Genomic DNA, 27,870 nt, shown 5'->3' with positions numbered 1-27,870 from the left:
GGTCCTTTTGACAGGAGAACAAAGGCAATGGGGTGTTTGATTCACTTGTGAACTGTGTAGACCGTTATTCAATTCCTGCTGAAGTATTAATAAAGGCTTTACACGCCAGGGGGAGGTTGCAAGGTGCAAGTGTATGCTTATGTATCTTGCATGTGCATGTGAGCATGTATATGTGTGTGTGTGTGTGTGTGTGTGTGTGTGTGTGTGTGTGCAGGGGGTACTCTGCAGGCTGCTCATTTTCCCTCAGATGATCATGAGAAGCAGGGGCAAGGGAAGAGTTTGGTAACAGATAACTGTGTGTCTTATGTAACCCGAGTAATAAGGAACCTCAGAGGGACCACAGACAGAAATGCTAATGAGAGCTTTTCATGATTTGGACAGGTGCTCCAAAGGCTCTGCAACAGTGAAGATCTGTGCCACTTAGCACATCACAAGACAACTGGTGAGTGTCAAATATCTTTTAGTGCTGTATTATTTGAGGATTTAAATCCATAAAGGGGCTGCTGTACTTCAGTTACTTCTATAGCTTCTATCGGAGTTTTCTGTCGCTGTCAGCTATAAACAGTGATCAATCAAACAGTGAAAAATCGGGATCTTGTAGTAATGCCACACAAGTCTTTAACCATGTAAAAGGTTGTTATAGAATATTACAAGTTTCATACAGAACATCAATATGAGCAATTGTAAATTTCTATAGAGTTTTGGTCACAAATTGATAAGAGTCCATCTGTTTTTTGCTTTGTTCTTTGTCTCAAGATGTAAGGTTTTGTCTTTCTGTTGTGTTCCTCAGAATAAAAACCAGCAGGGAGAGAACTGATATGGACAGACTTGGAGGTAGTCCAAGAGTCAAAATTATAGATGTATATGATAGGTTTTCTATAATGGGAGTATTTCAGGGGAATGTGTAGTAGGGAGTCTGAGCCAGACCAAGATTCACTAACAATGTTTCCATTGTGACAGGGCAATGTCAGAGTTGGACCCATGTGGCATTTATGCAAAATACCATCAGTGAATGCCAAGACTGCTACAATAACCAATGTTACGAGCTGTGTCCCAGTTCAAAGGCCTGGTGTAAACTTCATTTTTGCCTGTCCTGTGTGCAATCAGCTGGTTGTACCTCACTGAAGTCCACATGATGAACAGCTTGTGAGTCAGGCAAGGCTTTAGTGACCACCATCACCCACATGGACCAAGGTGCTCAGCCTGTTTCGACCCAGCTGGAGGTGGATGTGGACCTGGGCTTCGCGCTCTTCTTCCTCTTCCTCCTGTGCTTCTTCCTGCTGGTGACGGTGGTGCGCTGTGCCCAGACCGTGGTGGACCCGTACGGCTCCATCTCAACCTCCACCTACCAGGAGGAGCAGATCACCTAAGAGGCCGGGGAGGGAGGCCAGTGCACCACCTCTATCTTCTGCACACACACACTCACGCACACACAATGCCAAATGGGATGGCTCGGGAGTTTGTTGATCACACTTAGAGACACACCACTGTTGGGCTCAGGTGACATAAACCTGTGAATACAACCAAAACAGTTGAGCTCTCATTGAAGTCACAAAAGACATAACTGATTGATTGTGTTTATATGTCATTTAAGTTTTGCCAGCAAGTGGAGTGAGTTATACAGTTTTCTCTCTTTTAGTAAAAAGGCAAATTCATCCAGGGCATCTCAGATTAAAACTGTCAAGAATACAACAGTGGAGTTAACAGGTGGATTTCCTTTGTTGTGACTAAATTAGGGTATTTGTGACTCATAGTGTAGCTTCCTCCTCCTCCTCCTCCTCAGTAGTATATCCATCCCTGCTGCTCCCACCACATCAGTGGATGACAGTTTGTTGTTGTTTATGGGGGTCACTCTCTGAATCAAATAAACAATACTCTTTCTATCAAAGAGATGGAATACATCTGCCTATGGAATGACTAATTAATTACTGGCTCTGATTATCATGTTACTTTGCATAATAAATTATTTAAACCCATGTAACCATGTAGCCTTGTGTTTCTTTTTTTTTTTCTGTGCGATTGTTAAGAAATTCAAAAATGTACTCATGTAGGCTGTGCATTTTTTTTTCTCATTTTTTTTCCTTTTTTTTTTTTTTTTTGGAATGGCTTACTACTCTGAGGGGATGGAGCTACTTAACAAGTTGTGGGTGCTTTACTTTTAAATTACCACATGCAATTATCCAGGGATGATAAAAAAAAAAGGAAGTTATACGATTTTACCTTCAAAATAAAAGTGTAAAATGCTGCCTCGCCAAAAAAGAGAAACGGATCAGTATAATGTGAAGATTCTTTTCATAACGATGTTTTTTCACGTTACAACAAAATATTTTCATTTTACTGTGATGACATATGTTCACGTTATTATGATACAGCAGCGTAATGCTGTCACACAAGAAAAAAAACAAACAAACAAACTGCAGAATCACCATGTGTAAGGTTTCTTGTTATAACAACGTTTTTTTTGTTTTGTTTTTTGTTTTTTTGTTTTTTTTTTATATCAACATAGACGTATTATGATAGAAAGGCATTGGTTATACAATATTTTTGACGTTATAACAAGGTTGTAATGCGTCGTAATAATGTGAAAAGTTGTAATTTTTACATGAAAATATGTTGTTATAATGTGTAAAACATCTTATTATAACAATAAATATTTCACATTACTACGAGATGCTGATCTATTTTTCTTTCTCTGACATGGAAGCAATACACATATTTTTTCAATAGAAACACAGAAACCAAAATCACAGTGATGGCAGCACAGTCTCTCATTCATTTCCAACTGTAAAAATGAGTCAGAATTGCCTATTGCGGTAAATGTTGCCCTAAATTTACACCCCAAGATTGCCCTTATATCCGGGCTTTAAAGCTATAAAATACAGGCTAAAATATTATATTATATCTTATCAACCTAGTTTATACTATTGCCTCTTTAAAGTGGCTAAACCGAAACCCTGTTCTGCCCAAACACCAAAACATTTTATTCATTTTATTTTACTATCATTAATTTAGTTTAATTTATTATTCAAAACGTTGGTGGCATCGCAGCGTTTTATTTTGATAAGTGCTAACAGGAAGTGATTACGGTCAGCCCCGCGAGTTCCTTAGTCTGGTTTCTAAGATATGATTCGGTCAGTAGAGTCTTAATGCTGAGGCAAAGCAGAGAAAATAAAAAATAATAAACAGTTTAGCGAGCTAAAGTTTCCCGTCGTTAACCAAACAGTAACGCCGAACCTGTTAACTTAGTTAGTTTAGCTAACTCGGGCTTGTGGTGTGGACGGAAACTCTTACCGAAGGAGGTAAACAAAGACAACGACGGTAAGCCATGTGTGTTTTGAGTTTTGTGGGAAAGCGAAAAGCTGTTTACCTTTCATAGATACAGCAAACAGCGAAACTATGCTCCAAAACAACAACTAACGCCAAGTTAAATGACTGTCTCAGAGGCCAAAACACATTTGCCAGGGACCAGGAGCCTCGTTAAGTTAGTTAACACATCCATGTGTTGGACATCGACATGTCCTACAGCTGATTCTAGTGCATCTACCGCCACAGAGTAGTGCTTCATCAAGTCCACTGGAGTCCAAACTATCAGCTGAATTAGAAAGTGAGTGAGGAGACATCAGTCAGCAGCCATGTGGGGTTTTATTGTAAACAAGCACACAAATCAGTGATACAGCAAAAGTCCTTGTTTCTCAAGCTTAATGTTGGTAAAGAGCTTGTTGGGATAGTGTGTGTGTGTGTCCATGGCTCAGATTACTCTTGGCCCTTGCCTTGATTGCACACACCATCCTCAAGCACCCATCTCTGCAGTGTGTGTGTGTGTGTGCGTGTGTGATATAAATGTTCTTCTACACAATTTTACTTGCACATGTTTTGCAGCGATTATGGAGGGTAGTGATGGGGATGAGATGGAGATGACGCCGAAGGAGCTGCAGAGGTGGATCCGGGACAAGGTGAAGGAGAGCAAGCTGGTGGACCCGCAGGTGCTGAGGACGTGCCACCAGTTGGAGTCTGTGTTACAAAGGAGGGAGAAACAAGCCGCCGCGTTCCTCCAGCTCTGCGAGTGAGTGCTGCGTTGCGTGTTGTGTATGCAGGTGGTGTTTCTTTCACCCTCCCATGAAGCTTGATGGAGTTTATCAGCCTCTAAATACAGATAAATCTAATGCATCTGTATGTTATCAAAATTCAAAGCTCAGTCATCCAAATTTTATGTACCAGTTCAGCTCCATCAGTGTGACAGCATCACAAAATGACCTTCGACCAGTTCAGATATGACACCTGGCTCAAACTCTGCTCTGTTTGGTCTGAAGGTTGAGAGCTTAGCCTAACCCATGTCACTTCAAGTTATGATGGAGGATTATGATTTCCACCATGTTGAACACAGCCTGGCTTTATTAAAACCACCAGTAGGCACTAAAATGTTTTCAGCATTCAAAGTCACGTGTTTGTGCAAGACAATCTTCCTGACCAATTTGTGTTTAGTTTTGCTCATGCTTTACGTTTGATTGACCCGTATTAGCATATAATATCAGGTCATGTCTGTAAAAGGGGTATTAAGTTTTCAGCCAATGGAGGAAAGATACACATGATAAAACATCAAAGCAGAGAGTCCTCATTTATGTAAAAGTGAAGAGTAACCTGGCACCTTGGTTGTTGATGGAATAGATTTCCCTTAGCCTTTTCTAAAACTTTCCTTGATTTATGCCGTCTCTGCTAACATTAATTATGTCGCACAGGTCGGTGGCAGAATGTGAAGCCGTCATCAAGAAGCTGCACTGTCAGCTCGGCTGGGAGTACAGAGACTCAGACTCTGGTGATGAGAAAATTGACAGCATGAAGTCCGCCATAAATGCTGATTATGAAGATGTCCAAGACTGCGGTAAGGAGCAGATTATTATTTTATTCATGAAAAAAATATACATGTCAATCTATATGTATTCGTTGATCATAACCATTTTTTAAGCAGATAAGTTGATTTTAAGAGCACAATGGTTTGTAGATTTTTGTTTGTTTGCCAGCCAGCTACAGTTTCACCATTGTTTTTCCTTTGTAGATGATTTGCCTCCATCCACACATGAGGCTGTTCCTGGTGAGTCTGCTAACGCTTCCAATCCTGCTCCTCCGTCATTACAACGACAAAATGGCAAGACTCAAGAAGCAAAAGGTGGTTCCAGTTCTTTGAAGAAAACTGCAGTGGTGGTCTTGGCAAAGCTCCCTGCGTATAAAATACGTGCTGCTTGTCGTCGGCGATCTAATCTGAATTATAGCAGTGAAGAGGACCTGAGCAACTGTGGTTCTGACACACAGTGGGAACCAAACCGTGATTGTATTGATTCCAGTGATTCAGATTGGTCAAGCCACAGCTTGGTGTTAAAGTCAAACAAGAAGAGAGAGAGGCATAGGAAAACTGGAAAATTCAGCAAGAATAAAAAAGCAAAAGCATCACCACAAGCAAACGCAAATGCCAATGTGAATGTCAAAATTAATACAACCGCGCCACAAGGAACCACCAAAACCAGTGACACCGAGAAAGTCACCCCATCACAGATTAACACCAGTGTCACCGAGGAGGCAGCAACAAAACAAACCAAGACAACGGCAACGCTAAATGCAGGTAAAATCCTTCAAACTACTCACTTTTTGATTCATAGATTACACTACTTCTGGGAACTGGCAGGAACCCCCCCGATATGATACAGTTTCACTGATTTGATTCGATTGTGTTTCGACTCTGTCATTATCTAAATTTTTGTAAATATTGAGATTCGATTTTACTATTGTGTGACTTGTGCAACATTTATTACAGACCTACAGATAGAAACCAACCAGCACAACCTGTGTAATTGTACCCTAATATGCACAATATGGCCACATGGGCTTGCATGTTGGTCATATTACTACAGTACTTGACTTTTCCGTGGCATAGCTTGCATACATCAGTGCTCATGTCTAACTCTTTAGCTTCTAACAGACTTTTGTTTTAAAGTGAGGAGGTGCAAATGACTCTCTTTTTTTTCTTCTCTAAGTCTTAAAATCAATGTAAAGTACAAGTAAATATTTGCTTGAATAGGTCACATGGCCACCTGTTCCATTCTAAGCAGCAGTGTTTTCTTCCACCTTGAATAAAATAAAAGTATCTAAAATAAGGATGAGATATGGATTCAGGGTCAGCGTGGTAATTTAAAAATCATTTAAACAAATAATAATAGCTGAAGCATTTCTATTCCCTTCCCTGCTGAACACTATGCTTTATGTTTTCATATCACTCCTATCAAGGAAAAAAAAACACAGGACAGGAGCCACTGTTATTACTGGTATTTTTCGTTTCCAGATCCACTGCTCATCAGCAGACGAAAAACACGACACACAACTCCGTCTGAAATCCTATGATACTAGTCACATGGACAGATTCTCTAATGTGACATAAAAAAGCATTCCTTGCCCTTGTATGTATCCAGCAAATAGTGGATTTCAGGAGTCTCAGAAAAGGGTGAATGTCCATTTCCTCGTTTGGTTTGTTAGATGACATTGTGTCTAAAGTGTAAATACAGAATAGTTCATGTTTTAATAGTAGAGTATTTTGTCCATTGCGGTCAGGCTCTGTGGCTGCAGTGTGCCAATGTTTTCTGATAACTCGACATTTTTAGTGGGCAAGCTGGAAGCTTGCACACTCATGTTCTTTCTACTATTTCTTTCTTTCTTTCTTTCTTTCTTTCTTATTCCGTACGTTTTTTGGCACGTAACTACTTCCACATACTTAGTGCTAAAATTTCATTCAAACTTTAAAAAAATCAGCTTCTTTGTGTGATGTTTGCTTGTATTCAACTTTTTGAAAACTTTAAAACTTTTTGAATTATTAAGCTTTATTTACACTTTTTCCCCGTAGGAAAGAATGGGACAGCTGCTCCAAAATTCGGCAATATTCAACGATTTGTTACTCTGTTATACTTTGAGCTAGAAACTTCATTCAAATTTTAAACTGTTCAGCTTGTGCCTTAGAACAACCTTCTCAGAGCTTTTACAACTTTTTTTTTTATTGATAATTGTTTTCAGCGTCTGGCTGTTCATGTAGCGGAGTTTCTGTATAAGCTTTGCTAACGCTCTCTTCGCTAATAAAAATTGTGGCCTTTCACATTTTTCTTTAATCAAACACACAAAATGAACTTTTGGGGTAAGATGGTCTTTGATAAATACCTGTTAGCTATTGTTTATATTTCGCAATGCCTCTTGCTCAACAATTAATGTAGCTGTATTTTTGTGGCTCTCTCTTGTTGACAGAAGAGTTAGATGGACTTGTTGTGTCATCAGTTTCCCAAGCGCAGCCCAGCCACACCACAAAACCCGCCAGTGACTTGCCAGAGCTGGAGATCAAAGTTAATATGAAGGTCCTGGCCATGAGGAAGACCTGCGGATGGAAACGAGGAAAAATAGTGGCAATAGTGACAAAGGGTAAGAGGATTAAACAATGTGTTGATACTTACTATTCTGCCAGCACAGCACATGCAGAAGAAATGGTGACCAGTGATATTTTTAAAATTTAAATGTCTTGAATTTTTTTCAGTAGGGACCAGTCGGCTACAAGTTGCTAAAACATCCATTTGCTTGAATGAGAAGTGTTCAGCTTGGATTTTCAAATCTCATACATAGATGTGTCCACATTGTGAAAAGAAAACTAACCTCTTCATGTATGTTTATGTCCTCCAAATTACTCACAAGGCAGTAGGTTATTGAATCAGTTTTCAGTAATTCAATACAACTTTACTGTCCAGCAGAGTGGAAATTTAGCTTTGACCACACCATATGTTGCGTCCCGGTGAAATCTTATTCTCAATAATTAACTTTTGAGAAGAGTGCAAAAATTGAAAAATTCAGTATAACAGTGATCAAAGTGACATGATTTAATAGAGCAGGAAAATACTTTGTTAAAACTACTATGTTAATGAAGTTGTCTGCTATTGCTGTGTCAAAGAAGGTGCAGATAGCCAGTGCCGTTTTTTTCTTTTATTTATTTCAAATGTTGCATCACTTTGTGCATGTAACATAGCCACTGTTTTTGTTTTTGCTGGCATAAGCCCCAGAGTCAGGGTGTTTAGGTGCTCTGTGATTTAGCTGTAGGCCCATGTTGTTGTAACCGTTCCTCAGGGTTGTAAACAATCTGAGGCTCCTGATACTCGTAATACCCTTTGGCAAAAGAAAAAGATGAGAGAACCTCCACGATGATGAAGAATATAAAGTTTGCCAGAGTGAATTGTACACTTAGACGCCACTGAATAACATAGAGGTGTGACACTGGAACCACGTTCATTGACTGTGTAAATGTAGACTTGAGTGTCCTGGGTGTGACTGGGTTTTTGAAGTATCCTGTTTTTGTGTTTGCACATGTAAACATCATAGCCTGATTTCAGAGACGTTGATTAGCCCTTATCCTGGTCAAACCCTGATCATGCTAGCTGGTGTACTCTGAAAGAAAATGTGACAATCAGAATCAGAAATACTTAACATGTTTAATATTTCCTGTTGCTCCCTTGCTGGCAGTAAAGTGGATAAGTCAAATCTGCAACATGATGTTGGCCTTTAATAGTGCTAAGCCCACTATAAGCCAAAGTGGTCTCATTTTCAAAAGTCAAAGTCAAATTGGGATTTACCATGTATAGCTGGATAAGAATAACCACATTTCTCTGAGTTCCATGAAGCGGCATCTCTTGATTATGATCAAACTCAGGATAAGCCGAATAACCAAGATTGTCAAGATCATGTAAATGCAGTCATTTGCACTGTGTCCTTTGCAGCCGATGGAAAGGTGAAGTACAAGGTTGATTTCGAAGAGAAGGCGAGGGTCCTGGTCTCTGGACACCATATTGCCTTTGACATGGTCCCAGCAATGAAGCGGCTGTACATTGGTGCTCGAGTGGTAGCTACCCACAACCCCAACAACCAGCAGTTGTTCTCCTCTGGTATCCTGGGAGAGATGCCTACCAGGATGAACCGCATGAGGTACGCCTGTGTATCTGTGTGTCTGTGGGAGTGAGAGCGTAAATGCTTATGTGAATGTACTTAAAACTTTCCCTCATGAATGAAATTTTTGTGATATGTTTGTGTTGGCCTTTCTTAGTTAAGAAATCAATGCCTCACAGTTTCTCTGATCAAATCCAGTTGAAAGTTGTTTTTTTTAACAGGAATGCTATAATTTCATGTAAATGTTATTTTCCAGGTTATTGGTCTTTCTGGACAATCACAAACCCTTATATGTTGGCTTGCCTTATCTCTACCTGGTGTGCAGACCATGTAAGTTAGAAAACATTATATGCTCTTCTAACATTTCTTAAAGGTCTATTTAAATGTCTGTTCATGTTTTGACTCATGCATTAGACAACACATATACTGTACTTCATTACTGACCGTGTCCCATACTTGTAAAGACGCTTGAATGCTTTTTTTCCTGTTTCCTGTTTTCCTATTTCCATTCATTTTGGTCCGGCACAATTACCAACTTGCAGAGTCTTTGAACCTCGCTTTAGAAAGATAATACATCACAGAGAAGAACATGCTGCCCTTTTTTGTCAGAATTTTACATTTGTCATTGAGTGGGAGCGCTGCTTTAAGAATGGGTGGCAGCATATTCAGTTATACATCACCACAGCTCTTACTAGTGCACTACTAGGACAAGTGCCAACGCTCATATTTCTCTTTGTCTGTGACAGTGAAGGATGTTTGCGAGGACATCCCAGACATCAGCCACAGGAATTTCATTAGGCAGTATCTGCACGTGTGGCCATTCCCGCCCTTGACCCTGTACAAGGTTGGGCAGACCATTAATGTTGAACATGAAGGAACCTTGAAGAAATGTGAGGTGAAGGTGATCGACAGCTCCTTGATACAAGTTGTCTTCCAGGTCAGTACCTTCAAACACTTCTAATGTCACTGTTAATCTCTTTTAGCAGTATTTGTCTCTACTTGGACACTTCTGCTGGTCTTTTCTTGCTCTTGTTTTTATTTATTTATTTTTTTCATTGCCATGCGGTAAACGTAGCATATGTGTCATACTCAGGATGATCAACATGAGGAGTGGATCTACCGAGGCTCGACACGCCTGGAACACATAGCCAACATTAAGAAAGATGCGGAGAAGGAAGTATCTGTCTCAGAGCCCAAAGCCAAGGATAAATAAAGGCTGTTTCATCTAAATAATAATCCATCTTGCTTTAATATGACTAATTTGTCATGACTTTGGCTTGGAGAAAACATTAAAGACACCATTATCATCCACAAGTGATAATAGGAAAGATGGCCTTTGAATGTGTAGAGAAACATTACCTCAAACAAATGCAGCCTTAAGATTTGCAAGTTGAGCACGAGTGACCCACATCAGTTTTATTTGTTTATTTATTTATTTCTGCCCTGCCACCGCTGCATGTGGTTATATGGGACATTGTGTTCCATATACCGACATATACGACCAAGTCTTTCTGCTCAGGTTCCTGGCAAATATGGCATTAAACACTACTGCATTCAGCTTGCTTTTTATTTAAATGTATTTTAATAACAATATTCATTTTCTGTCACATTGCATTAAATATAAGGAAGGATTGTACACCAGTAGTGTGATGGAGTATCAACCTGTCTTTTGGGTGACTGTGCTCGCTGTTGTTAAAACAAATGCAAGTTACACTGTTATGTTCAGCTCAGTTGCCGAGATGTATTAATGTGTTTGTAAAAGCCACGTTTAATATTACTGTCTGGCATCCTTTGTAAATGCATCTTTCAGCTAATAAATTAATCAGTTATGTGCTTGATGTGCATTTTCTTCTCGATTATGCTGCTGCAACATAAAATAGCTCTGCTGTTTTTATTATGTCTGACCGAAAGCACTTGAATGAGCGCAGAGTCAGCATTTACAGTTTCTAAATTGGGAAGCAGGAGCTTATGAGAAGCACTTGAAGGCAGTGTAATGAAGAGAGCTGTGTATTTATCTGTCTGTAAGGCTGGCCTTCTGTTTGTGTTTCCAAAATAAAATGCTTGTACGTGATCATATTAGTCAAAATACATAATCCTTGAGTTCACATAACGTTGCTATACATACATAAGAGTTGGATAAGAATTTGAAGGTACACTGAGTTCAGTCAAGGACATAATGATATCAGAAGAGAAAGGGAGTGACAATAGGCTTGGGTTTAGATGAAGGACCTTTTATCTGTTTTACATGAGGCTCATGGAAAGTACTGGAAAAGAAAAAAAACAAAAAGGTGCCTGTAAACAGTAGCTCTATTAAGACTGTGTTTTGATCACTGTATATGTGTTTAATGTTGGGTGTTTTTATACCAAAGATATAATTTAATCAAATCAAGTATTCAACTTGTATTTTATTAAGAAAGTCGGTCAAATGGAAACATGATGGTGTCTGCAATAGATGATAAAATCACTAAGGCATGGGTCAGTAAGAGGTAAAATATGGGGAGTGTGATGATGAAGATTCAACATTCAAGTGTTTGATGGCATGCACAGTAAAACATGGCTACAGTGTACAATGAAATAAATACTTTGCTAGTCCTTCCACACCAAAATAATTTTTAAAGTGACAAGAGTTTACAGTAAACCTATTTCATTGTGTCAGATTTCCAAGCGTCATTTGAGTTATTGTCTCTATATTGACTATAAGAAGAAGAACAGGACCATCACCCATCTGGCTCTGGTGCAGGGTTTTTTCCCACGTTTCTGAGTCAACATCTGACTCAGTACATGTGCATACTGCACTATTGACTTACACAAACTCATGCATTATGCAACAGCAGCTTCATTACAGAGGTGACTTGTCAGAGAGCACTGGATTTTGAATACTGATGTAAAGCAACCAGTTACACATAATTGTTTTCAGTACTTTTTCCAATTTTAACAGCTTTCCCCTGGACTACACAGTGTAAAGTCTGTCTTGCGTGCTGAACAGTCTACCAGTTGAACATCAACATGGCTACAACACAATACACCAGTCTTCACAATAGTGGTTTGGATGGACAGAGGGAAACAGGGTGGAAAGAAGGGGTCTTGGCCATTTTTGTTGTCTGCATCTGGTTGCACCATGTGTACATTCATAAGGTAATGCGCCTTACAGGGTAAATCACATCAGCTAAGCACATGTTAACTTGACTTTCTCTCGATGCTGTCTAAATAATGGCAATATCCGTCACTACTTGTCTTGTGGATCATGCATTTGTTTGGGTGCATGGATGATGAGGTGTGTGTGAGCATGAATTTTCAATTGGGCTGCACAAACTACACTAAATTGGTATCGTGCACACTAAATCACACGGCAGAGAGGTTCTGCTGCACTGCCCTCCACAGGTTGAAACTTTCAGGCATGCTGCACCTCTGGCCACACCCAATCACTGATGTGGCACTGACACCTAATGAAAAATCCTTTCTGTGAAAAAACTGATTTGAATCTTAGAAGAACTGAGATTACTAGACAAATGTCAAAATCAGTGATAGGGTCAAGAGAGATTCGGCAATGGAAACTGTCTCTTAGTAACTTTTTTGTCCTTGTGTCCTTATTCTATCAGTGGCGGACCTCTGACTCTAAGCAGGACAACAGTTATTGCAAAATTAGTGATGATAATTAATCAGAGGAAGCAGACCACATCATGTACTTTGGTCCTGGGACATCAGATCTGTATAAGGTGAAATGTTTTTAGAGGTCTAAGCTGTTGATGTGGCTCCACAAATTGTGGCAAACTGTGGCATAATGTAATTACTTTTTTAAAATTGTCTTGAGGCCATATTTTGCGGTTTCATGAGCTATTAATCCTGACCCAAAGCTTAACAAGCAGCCCAAATAAATTGACTCTTTTTTTTTTTTTTTTTTTTTTTTTTTTTTTTTTTTAAATCTTTTATCTATTTTTAACATTAATTAAACCATCTCAATTACAATGATGTCAATGAATGTCATTTTTCAAGGGACACTTGGTCAAGAAAGCAGCATCAAGACAACAAGAAAACAGGATCAACAGTCTAACATACAGAATGTAAGAATACAAAATTACGGAAGCGTAGAGCTGCCAGACCAAGAAAATAAAAACCGAGAGGCTCAGTATCACGTAATTACGTAAAAAGTTTATTGTTATAACAATATATTTTCACGTTATAACGTGAAATTATCACGTTATTTCATTATATGATGTTTTTTCACGTTATAACGTGAAAATATCACGTTATTTCATGATATGCTTTCACGTTATAACATGAAAGTATCACGTTATTTCGTGATACGACTTTTTCACGTTATAACGTGATAGGTATCACGTTATTTCGTGATACGAATTTTTGTTTACTGTCTGCTGGCCATCTGTAAATCATGGCTGCTTTACATGATGCCATTAGATCATATTTCATGCTTGGCTTGAGACATGGGGAGATTTTACAGTTATTGGGCTCCGTGGATGACATTCATATAAGCATGCGTACCCTGAGAAGAATTTTGAAAACAATGGGATTATACCGGAGGAAAAACGAGTCGGACCCTCTTGAGGTAGCGTCATTCCTCATTGATCAGCTGGAGGGACACGGCCGGCTGCATGGATACAAGCTCCATCACCTCAACTGCATCCAAGCTGGATATGTTGTCACCCAAAGTACAGTGTTTCTCGACCCCCGCGGGGTCGAGAAACTTTAACAAATGCCTCACTGTACTTTGGGTGACAACATATCCAGCTTGGATGCAGTTGAGGTGATGGAGCTTGTATCCATGCAGCCGGCCGTGTCCCTCCAGCTGATCAATGAGGAATGACGCTACCTCAAGAGGGTCCGACTCGTTTTTCCTCCGGTATAATAATGGCATCATGTAAAGCAGCCATGATTTACAGATGGCCAGCAGACAGTAAACAAAAACACGTTTCACGAAATAATGTGATACTTTCACGTTATAACGTGAAAATGTCCTATCTTGAAATAACGTGATACCTATCACGTTATAACGTGAAAAATTCGTATCACGAAATAACGTGATACCTATCACGTTATAACGTGAAAAAGTCGTATCACGAAATAACGTGATACTTTCATGTTATAACGTGAAAGCATATCATGAAATAACGTGATATTTTCACGTTATAACGTGAAAAAACATCATATAATGAAATAACGTGATAATTTCACGTTATAACGTGAAAATATATTGTTATAACAATAAACTTTTTACGTAATTACGTGATACTGAGCCTCTCGGTTTTTATTTTCTTGGTCTGGCAGCTCTACGCTTCCGTACAAAATACACAAAATAAAAAAAAAAAAATGAACACAACAACAAATATTTTTTTCTCTCAAACTCGTGATGGCACTTTCTTTGATTGCGCAAACTTACACCCACTGACAAGAACTAAAATGTGGCACTTAAATAACAATATATTGATTTATCGTGAAAAACGGTTGTCACGGCAACGTCGTCAGAGAGGTGCAGAACAGGTGAAGTCAACTACTACGGTGGTTGTTTACGCACTGAGCGCACAGCTACATTTTTCGTGCAGGGAGGCGTAGCAGCTCTACTAGTCGGAACTAGCCCGCTGGATAAACAGAGAAAGCTGGCCGCCTGCTAGCAGGAGAGCTTGAAGAAATCTGCCAGTGAAAAGAAGCGTAGAAAGACGGGACTGAAGCACCGCCACGGATTTTTTGTGGGATAAACGTACCGGGCTCGCTGCTAAAACGGTAAGCACAATTCTTGTTTTGTGAAGAAATAACCAGCGAGCAAAGCAAACGAAGGCCAAATGGCTAGCCAAGCATCTTAGCTGGTCTTAGTTTAGCTGGTAAACGCAGGCCAAGATGGCGGTCAAATTAGTTACGTTAGCTAACGTTGGTAGCAAGACATGCTAACCGTCTAGCCGATGAACCTATGTTAGCTCCCACGAGTGCAAAGGTAGCCTAGCAATGTTATCGTCGAGGTGAGAAAATAGTGATGGATTTGATAGCTTTCTGTAAGTTGTCGTGTTGTACGGCTCCTTGGCAGAAACGGCGGTGTTGCTAGCTAGCACTGCACCATTTTCCCCAAAATATTAAGCAAAACTGGCGTTAGCCGACGACCGTGCTGTGCAGCTGCTAACTTAGCTGACGTTAATACGGTCTCACTGGCACAGCCGTCAACATTTAAGTGTGTTTGTTTTCTTTTCGCTTCGAGGGTGATGTTATCTAACGCTGGCATGTGTAAGCCAGGTGGCTCCATTGTTGTTTGTGTCTTTGAGATGTAACATGAAACTGAAATGCAGTTCTGACTTTTCAAAACAAGATTCACCAGTCGCCTTTTCCCTATTGGAACACTTTGAGGTTGAAGTTCGCTCTCACAGTTGTCAGTCCAGCTACGAAGATACTGTTTGCACTGGTTGGTGGTTTGTTAAATCTTAATGGGCCTACTGAAAGCTTTAATTATTGCACTCCTGTCTTCTGTGGTTGACTGTAATTAAATTTAGGCTTCCCGTGTTTATCATCAGAATGTCTCTCTAACCCTCATCTGTTTACCAAACTATTCTAATCCTTGTGCCACCTCAGTAAAAATACTGATGCCTCAATTAAAACCCTTAGCAGCAATACTAATGCCTTGTTAATGTTTTTAAAATTGCCCCAGATGCCTCACACGAGACGATACTCGTCCTCGGACAGAGACAGTCGGAGCAGCTACCAAGACCGTTACCGGGACCGGGACAGAGGACGCAGACAACGGCACCGGAGATCACCTTCCTTCTCTTCTAGCAGCGACAGAGAAAGAGACAGAGACAGAAGAGGACGGGGACACAGGCAGGAGGGAAGCTATGCACGCACAAGGAGGTATGCTTGTGTGGTTTGTGACATGCAGATCACTTGTGGTTCTCAGTGTCTGGGCTTCAAATTATGCCTCTGTCCTCCTCAGTCGTAGCTATGACAATCGCTCGGCGGAGCGTCGGCCGTTCGACCGAAGATACTGCGAGGGATACAGACGCCTGGATCAAAGCAGAGAACGAGACCGCGACAGGGACAGGGAGCCACATGGAGCAGCTGATAGTTACTATCCACGCGACTTCTCTCCAAGCATGTACGACTACCGACGTGGCCGTGAGAGGGAACGTGAACGGGACGAGTCGTATCGGCGGAAAGGCAGCAGGCGTAAGCACAAACGAAGGCGGCGTAGAACCAGGTCCTATAGCCCATCTTCCTCGGTGAGTACAGCCTGGCCTGAGATTGTTGTTTAAGCCTCCTGCTCTTGCCTCTTTCCATCTCTCTGTCTCTACTCCAGTCTTTCTGTCTCCTCCTTTCTCTAACCTGGTCCTCTTCACAGCTCCTGGACTTGGTAAGTAGTACAATCTTTGTTTTGTTTTTGTTCTGTCAGTAGGATTTTATTTTTTTTTTCTCGTCTGAATGGACTGTACCTCAATTGGCGTTTCACTTTGGTAGTACATTTTCAAATTTTGCAGAAATAGTTACATAGCAGTCATGAATGATCAATCACTAGGCCTGCGCCAGTACCTGATGATCAAGATGTTTGCAGCCATAATTGATATTTTCTCCATATATCGAGTCCCTTCTCCTCCCTGAGTGATGTTGCAAGACAGCTCTTTAGTTCAGATCAGGGCTGTTTTCATGGCTTCATTCTGAAAGCTGTCTAAAGTTTCAATTTAATATTTGTATCAGTGGGTATAGTTCTTAAATATCTGGCAGAACAATAGGCTAACTGTTGCGGTCTTTAAACTAAAATGGTTACTTGATTTAGTATTGAGTTTTATTTCAGGCTTATTTTATTTCACTTTTATTTTATTAAAAAAGTTTCTCAGACTGTCAAAACTGCAGCTGCTATATAGTTACCCTCATAACAGTTGAATAGATACTTCACATACAACATTTAAATTAGGAAATTTTAGGATGAAATTGTCTGGATTTTTATTTTTTAGATAATATTGAATATAGTGGTATGTCACAGGCACAGTAATGATTGAGATAAAATTTTAGTTATCGACCAAGCCTCTCAACCACCAATCTTTGCTGCTCTGGTCATAAACAATCACCACCCGACTCATACCCTTTCTTTTTAAAAACTTTTAGTTAAGTGTCTAACGTGTATATAAAGAAGGACTAAGTCCACTAAAGTATTTTGTCTGTTTTTAACTGTGGCTGTTGAGAGCTGGAAAAGTCTAAATGGCTGTGGCAACAGTCTGGCTCCCACAGCAGTGAGTGTTGGAGGATGAATGCTCCTGATCCTAAATCAGCATGCTGAAAAGTGAAAATGTTCTATCAAAGTGTAATAATTCTTTGAATTCAAAATTTTTATTATAATTTGTTGACATTTAAAATGCCCTAGATTTATTAACATATAGTTTTGTGTGGGTTATATATGGCCACACTTACATAGAGTGAACATGAACTAAACATGAACAACAGGTTGAATTTGATGTAGTACTTAATCTGTTGGGCTTTTTTTTAACTGTTTTCTGCTTGATTGTCTGTGGTCCTCATTTTATCTCCCAGCTTGGATATTAGTTTTTTTTAAAAATCTGAAAAGGCAACCTGATAAGTTTTGAATTAGTTATACTACTGTCTATATTGGTTTTTGCGTTTATGAATGGATATGCCGGTTGCTTCCTTGTTTGTAAGCAGCTGTGGTTTAAAGGTAGAGGGGGGAGAGGAGCAGAGGACATGTGATCTTTGACTTGTTCCCTTGCACTATATTCCTATCGTTATATATTTCCTTCACGTGGTGTCATGCGTGAATCGCCCCATGACCACCAAACCCACCTACAACCACTACTACATCAACTACAACCAACACCACCCTCCTCCTCCCTCCTCCTCTACCTGTGCTGCCTGACGCCGTGGCTACGGCTGCCCCTGAATACCCCCTGTCCCCTTCGGTCGTGTCGTGACCTGCTGATGGCGGTTTGGGGCTGAAAACAGCGGAGCGACAGCCGGACGCGGGCACTGAGTGTGAGGGACGACGAGGAAGGGCACCTGATCTGTCGGAGTGGGGACGTCCTGCAAGAGAGATGTACTCACTGCCACTACTCTATCGTAACCCTTCTCCATATGAGTATAAAAACATAGCGCATTTACATGACATGGGAGTGCCTGATGATGATGATGATGCCTTGCTAGAATGCTCTTCGCTCTAGCTGAAAAAGCAGGGTGGATTGCAAGAATGTTGAAGATTTTGAGAGGGACTTTAGATATCTTCTGCTTTTTTTTTTTTAATAGGAGTTTTAGCTGTGGAACATTTTCTGTTTCACAGGCTCACTTTCCTAAATGTAGAACCTCGTGCAGTTGTTTATGGTCTCTGTCGCGTTTTAGTTAAAAAACAAAAAAAGTTACAGGTTTAAATCTACTCAAATTACCATGCTTGCTATCGGCTAGTATTAGGCATTAAGAGTATTTCTTTTCTTTTTTTCTTTTTCTCTTTTTTTCATTAAATTTATCACACACACCTCACCTATTTAGTCTTGTCTTCAAGACTCGTGCTAAAGTACAGTTTTGTAACTTGTAACCCAACTTCACACTGTGTCCTTTTGGGCAATCCACTTTTACATCTTGACAGGGTGTGCTGTTATTTTTGATGGCTGCAATTGGCCATCATGAAGGGAGCACATTATATTTGCCACCTTATTATTTTCCTCACATGTTTATATTACTATGTATATAATTATCATAGATTATCTCAAAAAGTGCTTCAAGCCTGCCAGGCTGAATAGGCAGCCGTTTGAACAAGGGATGGGCGCTAGCTTTGATACGCCTGTCAAACTTTTGCATTATGAATTCCTGCTTTGATTCACATGTCTAATGCTCCTGTTCCTTCTCTCCCGCTCTCTTCTCTCCCTTCTCTCTGTGTCTTGTCTTGCAGATGAGATTGTCAGCACCTTGGGGGAGGGCACCTTCGGGAGGGTGATGCAGTGCATTGACCATCGCAGGTATTTATCAGCTGAAACTGAAACAACAGCTGTCAGCCTCTGAGGTCCTAATTCTGAAAGGTCCATTAGGGAATACCTGCACTCTCTGCTTAATTTAGAGAAATTAGTGTGTTTGCATAGTACTTATCAGTGGTTAGACTTAAGCCAAATGAGTTGGTATTCACTTTTCAGCTCTGTAGCTATTTTTTTCCCCCAAAAAATCTCTTTCAGATCCTCCCCAGCTTAACAGATCTCAGTTTTCTGCTACAGCTGTTACTGAATAGAAGCTGCTGTTTTGTGCAGGCAGATTAGTTTCTCTGTATTTTAGCCCGCTGTGACCGTCAGTCTCTGTGAAAATTCTGCCCCTATTACTATCAGATTAATTATGTAAGAAATATTTTCTGTGGCAGTACTTGAAATACACAAGCAAATCATTTTCATGATCGAAGCCGCTAGCTAGAGATACTTAAATGCAAATTTAATGTCAGTGTCTACCAGCTCTAATGGAGTTGGATTAACTTGTTGAAATCGTTTGGATGACTCGTTGCAGTTGGGAGTGACTTGATATCAAATCATGATATCAAAGTCTCTCTTCCACAGAATCTGATCCAGTGGGATATTGGGGGGTTTAGGTTGATTGTTTTTCTCCTACACCCAAATACATGAGTATTTTACATAGAGTTTTATTTGCTTGACTGTACAAGTTCAAGGACACATTGTTGTCACTTTATTTTAGTAGTCAGGTCGTTCTCTGGGGACAGCATTTCTTGTCCCATGTGTAGTTTACATGTGAGTATAATCCAAGTGTGATGTTTTGTTACTTCTTGTTTGCTTCATGCTGTTTCATTTTTAACAGAGGAGGGGCCCATGTTGCTCTGAAAATTATTAAGAATGTTGAAAAGTACAAGGAGGCGGCTCGTTTGGAGATCAACGTACTGGAGAGAATCAACGAGAAGGATCCTGAAAACAAATAGTGAGTTTTGACTGACTACAACTTGATGTGCTGTAACATCAACAACTTGCCCAGTGTTATTGACATTTTATGCAAAAAGCTTAGTAACTATAGAAATAAGACAGTGGGACCTCGTAGTGGCCTTAACTAAACATTGCTAGGAATGGCGTCCAGCAAGCATGGCCCAGGCTGTTCTAGTTTTTAGGCACTAGAGCAGGGAGACTCAAGTAGTTGAGGCCAGGGGCCGGTTTGGGAAAATAAAAGGGGTCAGAACAGAAAAACACACTGCACATCTATTTCATGAGACAAGTGCATCAGAGAGGGAAGAGTAGATCAAAAGTTGCCAAAAAAGTTGCAGATTTTGCGTGATGATGGTCTAGTGACAGAACGTTAAATGCATCTCTGCAAATTAGATGATGTGTCAGAGTTTATTTGCAGCTTTTGGAAAATGGAGAATTACTGAGAATTAAAATGGTAAAGTAAGAAATAACCTACTAGAAACAGCATAATGTTTTCTTACAGATATTTTCACTAGACAGTTACACTATATGGAAAACACCATGCACCATAAGTAAAACCACCATAAATTTATATCAGTGAAATGGAAAAGTTTAGCTGTTATAACATTCTTTGTTCAATTTTTGTGAAATACTGTTGGCATTAATGATCCACTGCATCATCATCAAATCTCTTCTCTCTATCCTCCAGCCTTTGTGTTCAGATGTATGACTGGTTTGACTACCATGGCCATATGTGCATCTCCTTTGAGCTGCTAGCTCTCAGTACCTTTGACTTCCTAAAGGAGAACAACTATCTACCCTACTCAATCAGCCAGGTCAGACACATGGCCTACCAGATCTGCCTCGCCGTCAAGTGTAAGTTCTCTGTCACAAGGAATACATGATTCAATAATGAAAACTTTGATTTGTTTAGTTCTTGAGTTTTTTGATATCCTTTTGAACATTTGAGTGTGTGACAGATCAGTAAATAACCACATGGTAATGATAATGCCGCTGATACTGAGCACGTTTACATGCACACCTTATTCCTGTATTAACCGGAATATTCGCAATATTCCGGTTGCGCACGTGTCATGTAAACACGCACCGAACCCGATTAAGGTCATATTCCGGTTGGAGAGAATTCCGAATAAGCCCCCTGGAATATTCCTGTTCCAACCGGAATATTGGGGCATGTAACCACCTTAGTCGGAAAACTCCCCGAACCGGAATATTAAGTCACGACTGTGCATGCTCGACTCACAAGGACTTCTGTGGCGTTTTCGTTGCTATGGTTACCTGCAAGCGGGGAAAACGGCATGGCGAACAGCAGCAAGAGCCAGGAGACTGCAGTCTGCCTTCAGCTAATGAAAGACTTAAATATCACGGAGTATATCGATGGGAGAAAACATAGAAATAGCGACAGAAGAAGAAGAAAAAGAAGACGAAGACGAGGAAGAAGACTTCTTCGTCTGTTTTTCCGGCAGACCAGACGCCTATACGCGTACTGCTGCCCCCCGTGGCTGAGTGTCGCATTACGTCAGAGAGTGGAATACGCCGAAACACGGGGGCATGCCAAGTGACATGTAAACGGAATATTCCAGTTGCCGCGGCGCAGTTACCTTAACCGGAATATTGAGCCGAACCGGAATATGGTGTGCATGTAAACGTACTCAATGACAAAAATGATAATTAGGCTATTCAAAGACACTTTAGAGCATGCGATAGGGCTGTCACAATGAGCACGTTTACATGCACACCTTATTCCTGTATTAACCGGAATATTCGCAATATTCCGGTTGCGCACGTGTCATGTAAACACGCACCGAACCCGATTAAGGTCATATTCCGGTTGGAGAGAATTCCGAATAAGCCCCCTGGAATATTCCTGTTCCAACCGGAATATTGGGGCATGTAAACACCTTAGTCGGAAAACTCCCCGAACCGGAATATTCGGTCACGACTGCGCATGCTCGACTCACAAGGAATTCTGTGGCGTCTTTGTTGCTATGGTTACCTGCAAGCGGGGAAAACGGCAGGGTGAACAGCAGCAAGAGCCAGGAGACTGCAGTCCACCTTCAGCTAATGAAAGACTTAAATATCACGGAGTATATCGATGGGAGAAAACATAGAAATAGCGACAGAAGAAGAAGAAAGACAGACGAGGAAGAAGACTTCTTCCTCGTCTGTTTTTCCGGCAGACCAGACGCCTATACGCGTGCTACTGCCCCCCGCGGCTGAGTGTCGCATTACGTCAGAGAGTGGAATACGCCGAAACACGGGGGAATGCCAAGTAACATGTAAACGGAATATTCCAGTTGCCGCGGCGCAGTTACCTTAGCCGGAATATTGACCCGAACCGGAATATGGTGTGCATGTAAATGTACTCAATGTAAAACAGACAACCCTAAATATAGTCTAGATTCATAAAGGACAGCCTTACTTCATTTCTCTTTATCCCTCCATGGCCGTCACTCAGGAGGAGAGGAATGGCTGGAATGAAGGTCTATTTTGTTTGATAGACAGCCTGTAGCCACACAAAAGCATTACTGCTGCACCACCCTTCCTGAGGAGTGTCTGCAGTTCCAAACAAATAAATCAATTTGTATTTTATGCTGTACATTCTTTGGTTGTACTTGGCGTATTGTATAATCCCTAATAGTCTGTATTTCTTTTATTTATATCTGCATCTGAATCTCAGCCGCTGCCATGACCCAATTTTTCCTGTAGGGATCATTAATTAAGATAATCTGAAAGGGGAATGGAGTTCAACCTGTTGAAAACTTTAATTTTAGTAGTAGCTGTGTATTGTGGTTTGTTTTAAAGTCATTGGTTTTGAGATGTGAAAGGCTATAGACACTGTTTGCTCTGACTGTGTTTTTTCTTTTTCTGTCCCTCTAAAGTCCTCCATGACAATAAGTTGACACACACAGACCTGAAGCCTGAGAACATCCTGTTTGTCAACTCAGACTTCACAATGACCTACAATGTAGAAAAGGTGAGAGAGCAAGAAGCTAGGAAAACATCAGTTGGGATTTTGACATTGCAATGCTGATGCCGAGACAGTATATATTGTGGAGCGAAGTCTAATGAATAAATATGATAAAATATAATAATACTACCACTAATAATACTATCAGAAAAAGTCAGCTGCTCAAATACAGAAAACTTACGTTTTCCACCTTGCAGAAGAGGGATGAGCGGACTGTTAAGAGCACGGCGGTGCGGGTGGTGGACTTTGGCAGTGCCACTTTTGACCACGAGCACCACAGCACCATTGTGTCAACGCGGCATTACCGAGCCCCCGAGGTCATACTGGGTGAGTGTGACTTTGGCGTCCCCTCATGGTCATGAAGAAACGTGTTTACTGCAGAGTACTAATCTCGTACCACAATCAATATTTTTACAATCTGGTCTTTGATCATTATTGTGAAAACAATGATCAAACACACCGGCTGCCTCCACACTTTGCTTTCACAATGTAACTGTGTTACATTGTGCACAGGCTTATTGTCTCAACTTTTTTAATTACACAGATTATGATTATGATCAATATACAATATCAAGATTGAATGTAGGTAAGGTGTCTGTATCATTAATTCTAAAACAGGAAATGAAGACACTAATCAATCCTCTAAAACTGACCTACTCAGTTAGGAGAAAAACATTCCGCACAGTCCTCATGGCAATTCTGAAGTTAAAACACAGCAAGTTCATTTTGAGTTCTCCTTCATTTTTCTATTCTCACTGTCCTTTCTGTGTCCCTCAGAGCTGGGATGGAGCCAGCCTTGTGATGTGTGGAGCATTGGCTGCATCCTGTTTGAGTACTACCTGGGCTTTACCTTGTTTCAGGTATAAATGGCATCCTGCTGCTGCCAACTGGCTGCAGTCATAGCTTTAGCCTCATTCAGGTATTAAGATGAGAGGAGGAAGCTTGTGTAGGTTCGGGGGGGTCAGTCAGCCATCTTGTTCTGACCAAGCAGTGAAAGAAGTGCACATGTAATCCATTAATGCAGACAGCATGCAGAGGTAGATCACACACACACACACACACCAGCAGGAGGCAAACAAAGCTGTCAGTCTGGCATAATGGCCTATTAATTGCCTAAAATGAGTTTAATTTCTATCTCTTTCAGACTCATGACAATAGGGAGCATTTGGCCATGATGGAGAGAATCTTAGGACCAGTCCCTTCCAGGATGATTCGCAAGACACGGTCAGAATATACAAACACACAACCTTTTATTCTGGCACACACACATGTACAAACACTGCTCACACTCATTTCTCTGACCCCTCAGGAAGCAGAAGTACTTCTACCGTGGCCGTCTAGACTGGGACGAGAGCTCCTCAGCCGGGAAATACGTCAGGGAGAACTGCAAACCCTTGCGGGTAAGAGGAGTGGGAGTGTAGTGAGAGAGAAATGACTTGACATAATGAATAGCAGGACCTAACAGTGAAAATGGTGCATTGTTTTGGAGGAACAACAGTTTCTTTTGTTTTTTAGTGCAGTAATTCTCTTGATTGCCTCTTACAATTCCCTCTTTTTCTTTGTCTCATCTATTTTTTGTCCCCTTCTGTCCTTCTCCTTCCCTCGTGTGTCAGCGGTACTTGCTGTCTGAAGCAGAGGAGCACCACCAGTTGTTCGACCTGATAGAAAGCATGCTGGAGTATGAGCCCTCCAAGAGGCTGGCTCTGGCCGACTCTCTCAAACATCCCTTCTTTGAAAGCGGAGGGATGGGTGATGCAGCAACCAGCAAGAGTTGGGAGGGTAACCGGGATATCAGCCGGTGACCCATGAACCCCCAAAGACTCTGAGCGACAGAGGAGATCTTTTCTTTTTTTTTTTTTGTTTGTTTGTTTGTTTTTCCCTAATGTGGAGCTGAGCGATGCAGTGATCAGATGCAGTTATCGTCGAGCTGTTGAATTGATAGGGGCTTCTGATGTTTTCTGTCATTCATCATTTAAGCATGGACATCTTAACTTGTTGCTCCCTTCTCCCTGCTCCTCTGATCCACCTCTGCGGCCATGAGAGACTTAGCAGCAGAGGGACCAAAAGAAACCACGAGAGACTCGAAGAGAGCCAAAATGAATCTTTCCCGTCTTTTCTAGCTCTCTCAGCCTCAACAGAAGACAAATGTCCAAGGGAAGATTGATTTTACCCAAACTGTAGCCCTCTATGCAGCTGCGGTCTTCCTTTTTTGAATTCCTCCATCTTTCCCCCCTTTTCCCTCTTTCCGTCCTTTCTCCCACTCTTTACATCAGCATGTTAAGAAAATAACTGACCTTTTTAAGGAAATGAGCACTACTGTAGTCAGTCATAAAAAAACTCAGTTTTGGGGAAAACGTCTTCCGATTCTGTAGTTTGAGGAGAGATCAAAAAAGAGATGGAGCTGTATACGCAATACAGATATTATGTTACGCTAATCATCAAATCATTACAATTTATAAATAGTTAACTTGATTGTGCAGGGCACTTCACCAAAATTTGGTAGCGTGTTGAAGGAGAGCAAACAAATTACAAGAGTTAAATTCTTAAGTGACTGTTTCTAAAAAAAAAAAAAAGAAAAACAAATAAGAAAAAAACAACAACTTTGAGAATGTCTCCAGCAATGCCAGGTGTCTCAATTTTTTCACATTCTGTTACGTGATGTGCACTTCCATTGCAAATAATTGTTGATACACGTTCCATTTCTTTTTTGTATAAAACGAGCATCCCTTATAAGACGATTCTTCTTGCCCTTAACTCTCCATCCATTCGGCCTGTTATATTAGCCAATGAGATGATAATGGTGATGGACACTCCACACATATAGGCCTCTATTAGCCTGTCTTATTGATAGATATATGTTTCTGTTACGTTATGCAATGCTTTTTTTGGTGTGTGAGTGTGTGTGCGTGTGTGCGTGCGTGTGTGTGTGTGTGTGTGTGTATTGGTGGGGGTGGTGCGGGTAACTTCCACATTAATGTATTGCTCAGTGATTTCTTCCTCATTTTTAGTCATGGAAACATTCTCGCATACTTCCAAACAAACATACCACATGAACTGCCTTTTTCCATGTGCGACATGGTCAGACCTGCAGTCTCTCCACTGGGATAAAGCACACAGCTCTTGCCGGTCACCAGTGAAACACACACAACTCCTGTTTATATTTATTTTAAGTTACAGCAGGTCATAGCCCCCCACACTCACCACCTGTACCTGACTTGTTTTTGTATAAAATTAAAGCGTATAAAACTGTATATATGTATGATTGTGTAGAATTAAAGTTAAGTCCTCCTTGCCAAAGGTTCATGCTGCTCAGTGTCAAGTTTTGGCCTCTGACACCGTTGGGACGTGATGTTCGGTATTTAAATATTGACACTATATCCAAGTCCAGCTCTTACCTCATTCACTTATTGACAAAAAGGTCAAATGTAGCTACTGTGCATGACACATAGAAGAGACATCAGGGTCTCTAAATTTTTTTTTTTTTTTTTTTTTTTTAAACTCTTATCTCAACTTGAATACGTGTAAAAGGTCTTTAACAAAGCCGAATGTAACATTTTGTCTTAAAGTGATAGTTTGGCTTTTTACCCATATAGTGGTATTGGTCAGTCTATGGGATTGTAATACATCCACAGAGTTTAATCTGTTAACTCCTTCCCTGATGTGAAAACGAGAGCTACTGCGAATGTTATAGAATGGAATAGAATAAAATGGCAGAACTGTTTGCAAACGAGGTGGGCCGAAAAGACACAGAAGTATGTTGTGTATCCTTAAAGCAATCTTCCGGCTTTTTGTCACTTCTCAAAATCATGCTTTCTGGTCTACTGTCTACTTTGGAGCAGCACATTCCCAATGCAGCTTGTTCTCATGAGAGGGAAGGAGTTAATTTCTGTTAACGTCTGGGAATCAGCTCAGACTAACAGACTCAGTCTGTTGGACCTAGAGTTTGACTTAGCGAAGATCAGTTTTCTAAGTAAAATGAATGTGAAAATGACAGATTTTAACTTAAAGTTTGCAGGGACCCAGGAAATGCCTCAGTATGTGGTTACCAAGTGTTCTTAGCAGTCATATATACTCTGTCACTCCTGTCACTGTATTCTGTTTCTGTTTGGACACCAACCTCCCTTCAGTTCCTCGCTTGACGGACTCCTGCTGTAGGAAGACAAAGTGACGACCGGGTCACGACTGAACGGACAACAAACACTGGATGATCAGCTCCAGCAGGTGTCCCTGTGCGCCAGCAGCCAAGCCTCCCCATCTGTTGGTAATTTCTCACTCTGTCTCATTTACTCACTTTTCTCACGCTCCCCATTCTTTCTTCCTGGATTATCTCATCTCTCTGTCGCATCTCATCTGTAGGATAATGGCTAAAAAGACAGGTGACACACATCGAAAAAAAAATCTATATCTGTATCTACCCATTTATCGTATAGTGTAGTTAAAATGATGTTGCTGGTCAAATCAGCTGATGATTTTGTGGTTGAGGTTGAGTCAACTCAGTCACAGTAATGTCACGTCAGAAAGATGGGGTTTCAATTTGGACAATGTCGAATTTCTCAAATCTTTGTTTTAAAATACCTAAATTTGGATGCAGAATTGAAAGTAATTGTTTTTAATCATCAATTCCTTTCAATTCTGCATCCAAATTTAGATATTCCACATCTAGGAAATTGGGCTTGATCACGGCCAAATTACATCCTGAGCTGTAGATCTATCTAGGTTTTTTAATCTCCAGGGAAACTTGGAGTCAGCTCTGAATTGGCCGTGAATGAATGAATGAGTGAATCATTTGACCTGATTCACGTGCCCTAACCTCAGCAGTCAATGAAACAGCCGTTCTGTCTTTGGGACAAGGACGAAATCCTGTCGACGTCACTGAAGCAACTCGTCTTTCAGTCTGTCTGCCTGTCCACCTCCATCTGTCTATATATCTTCTTCTTTGACATATGGCCAAAAACCCCACTCAGCTGCTCTTGAATCGTGCAAGCGTTTGCAATAGAAATCATGACGGTGTAATAACTGAGCAAAGGAAATCCTGCCCGTTAAAGT

The 27,870-nt window shown here is 40.7% G+C and overlaps 2 protein-coding genes across 4 annotated transcripts; both read left to right on the top strand.

Annotated features, from left to right (window-relative positions):
- The first annotated feature begins 3,081 nt into the window (after positions 1-3,081).
- LOC115367616 (histone-lysine N-methyltransferase SETDB1-A-like) lies at positions 3,082-10,785 on the top strand. Of its 2 annotated transcripts, none has more exons than XM_030063448.1 (9): positions 3,082-3,318; positions 3,880-4,063; positions 4,737-4,879; positions 5,054-5,614; positions 7,282-7,449; positions 8,790-8,994; positions 9,212-9,285; positions 9,702-9,892; positions 10,049-10,785. In XM_030063448.1, the coding sequence occupies exons 2-9, from the start codon at positions 3,885-3,887 to the stop codon at positions 10,166-10,168; spliced, it is 1,641 nt and encodes a 546-aa protein (XP_029919308.1). In that variant the 5' UTR covers positions 3,082-3,318; positions 3,880-3,884; the 3' UTR covers positions 10,169-10,785. The 2 variants fall into 2 exon arrangements, with proteins under 2 accessions (XP_029919308.1, XP_029919307.1); XM_030063447.1 differs by having other exon boundaries at positions 7,279-7,449.
- A 3,670-nt stretch (positions 10,786-14,455) lies between these two features.
- Positions 14,456-26,125, top strand: clk2a (CDC-like kinase 2a). 2 transcript variants are annotated; one of them, XM_030063010.1, is made up of 13 exons: positions 14,456-14,691; positions 15,602-15,801; positions 15,884-16,169; positions 17,899-17,989; positions 18,836-18,902; positions 19,738-19,854; positions 20,542-20,708; positions 22,736-22,830; positions 23,022-23,151; positions 23,602-23,684; positions 23,969-24,048; positions 24,134-24,224; positions 24,438-26,125. In XM_030063010.1, the coding sequence occupies exons 2-13, from the start codon at positions 15,602-15,604 to the stop codon at positions 24,624-24,626; spliced, it is 1,596 nt and encodes a 531-aa protein (XP_029918870.1). In that variant the 5' UTR covers positions 14,456-14,691; the 3' UTR covers positions 24,627-26,125. The 2 variants fall into 2 exon arrangements, with proteins under 2 accessions (XP_029918870.1, XP_029918871.1); XM_030063011.1 differs by lacking the exons at positions 14,456-14,691; positions 15,602-15,801; positions 17,899-17,989 and having other exon boundaries at positions 16,049-16,169.
- Positions 26,126-27,870: the final 1,745 nt, after the last annotated feature.

This window comes from Myripristis murdjan, chromosome 11 (assembly GCF_902150065.1).
Source record: "Myripristis murdjan chromosome 11, fMyrMur1.1, whole genome shotgun sequence".
Lineage (NCBI taxonomy): Eukaryota > Metazoa > Chordata > Actinopteri > Holocentriformes > Holocentridae > Myripristis > Myripristis murdjan.
Note: the sequence above shows the minus strand (reverse complement) of the source record. Positions and strands in the feature narration are given on the sequence as shown.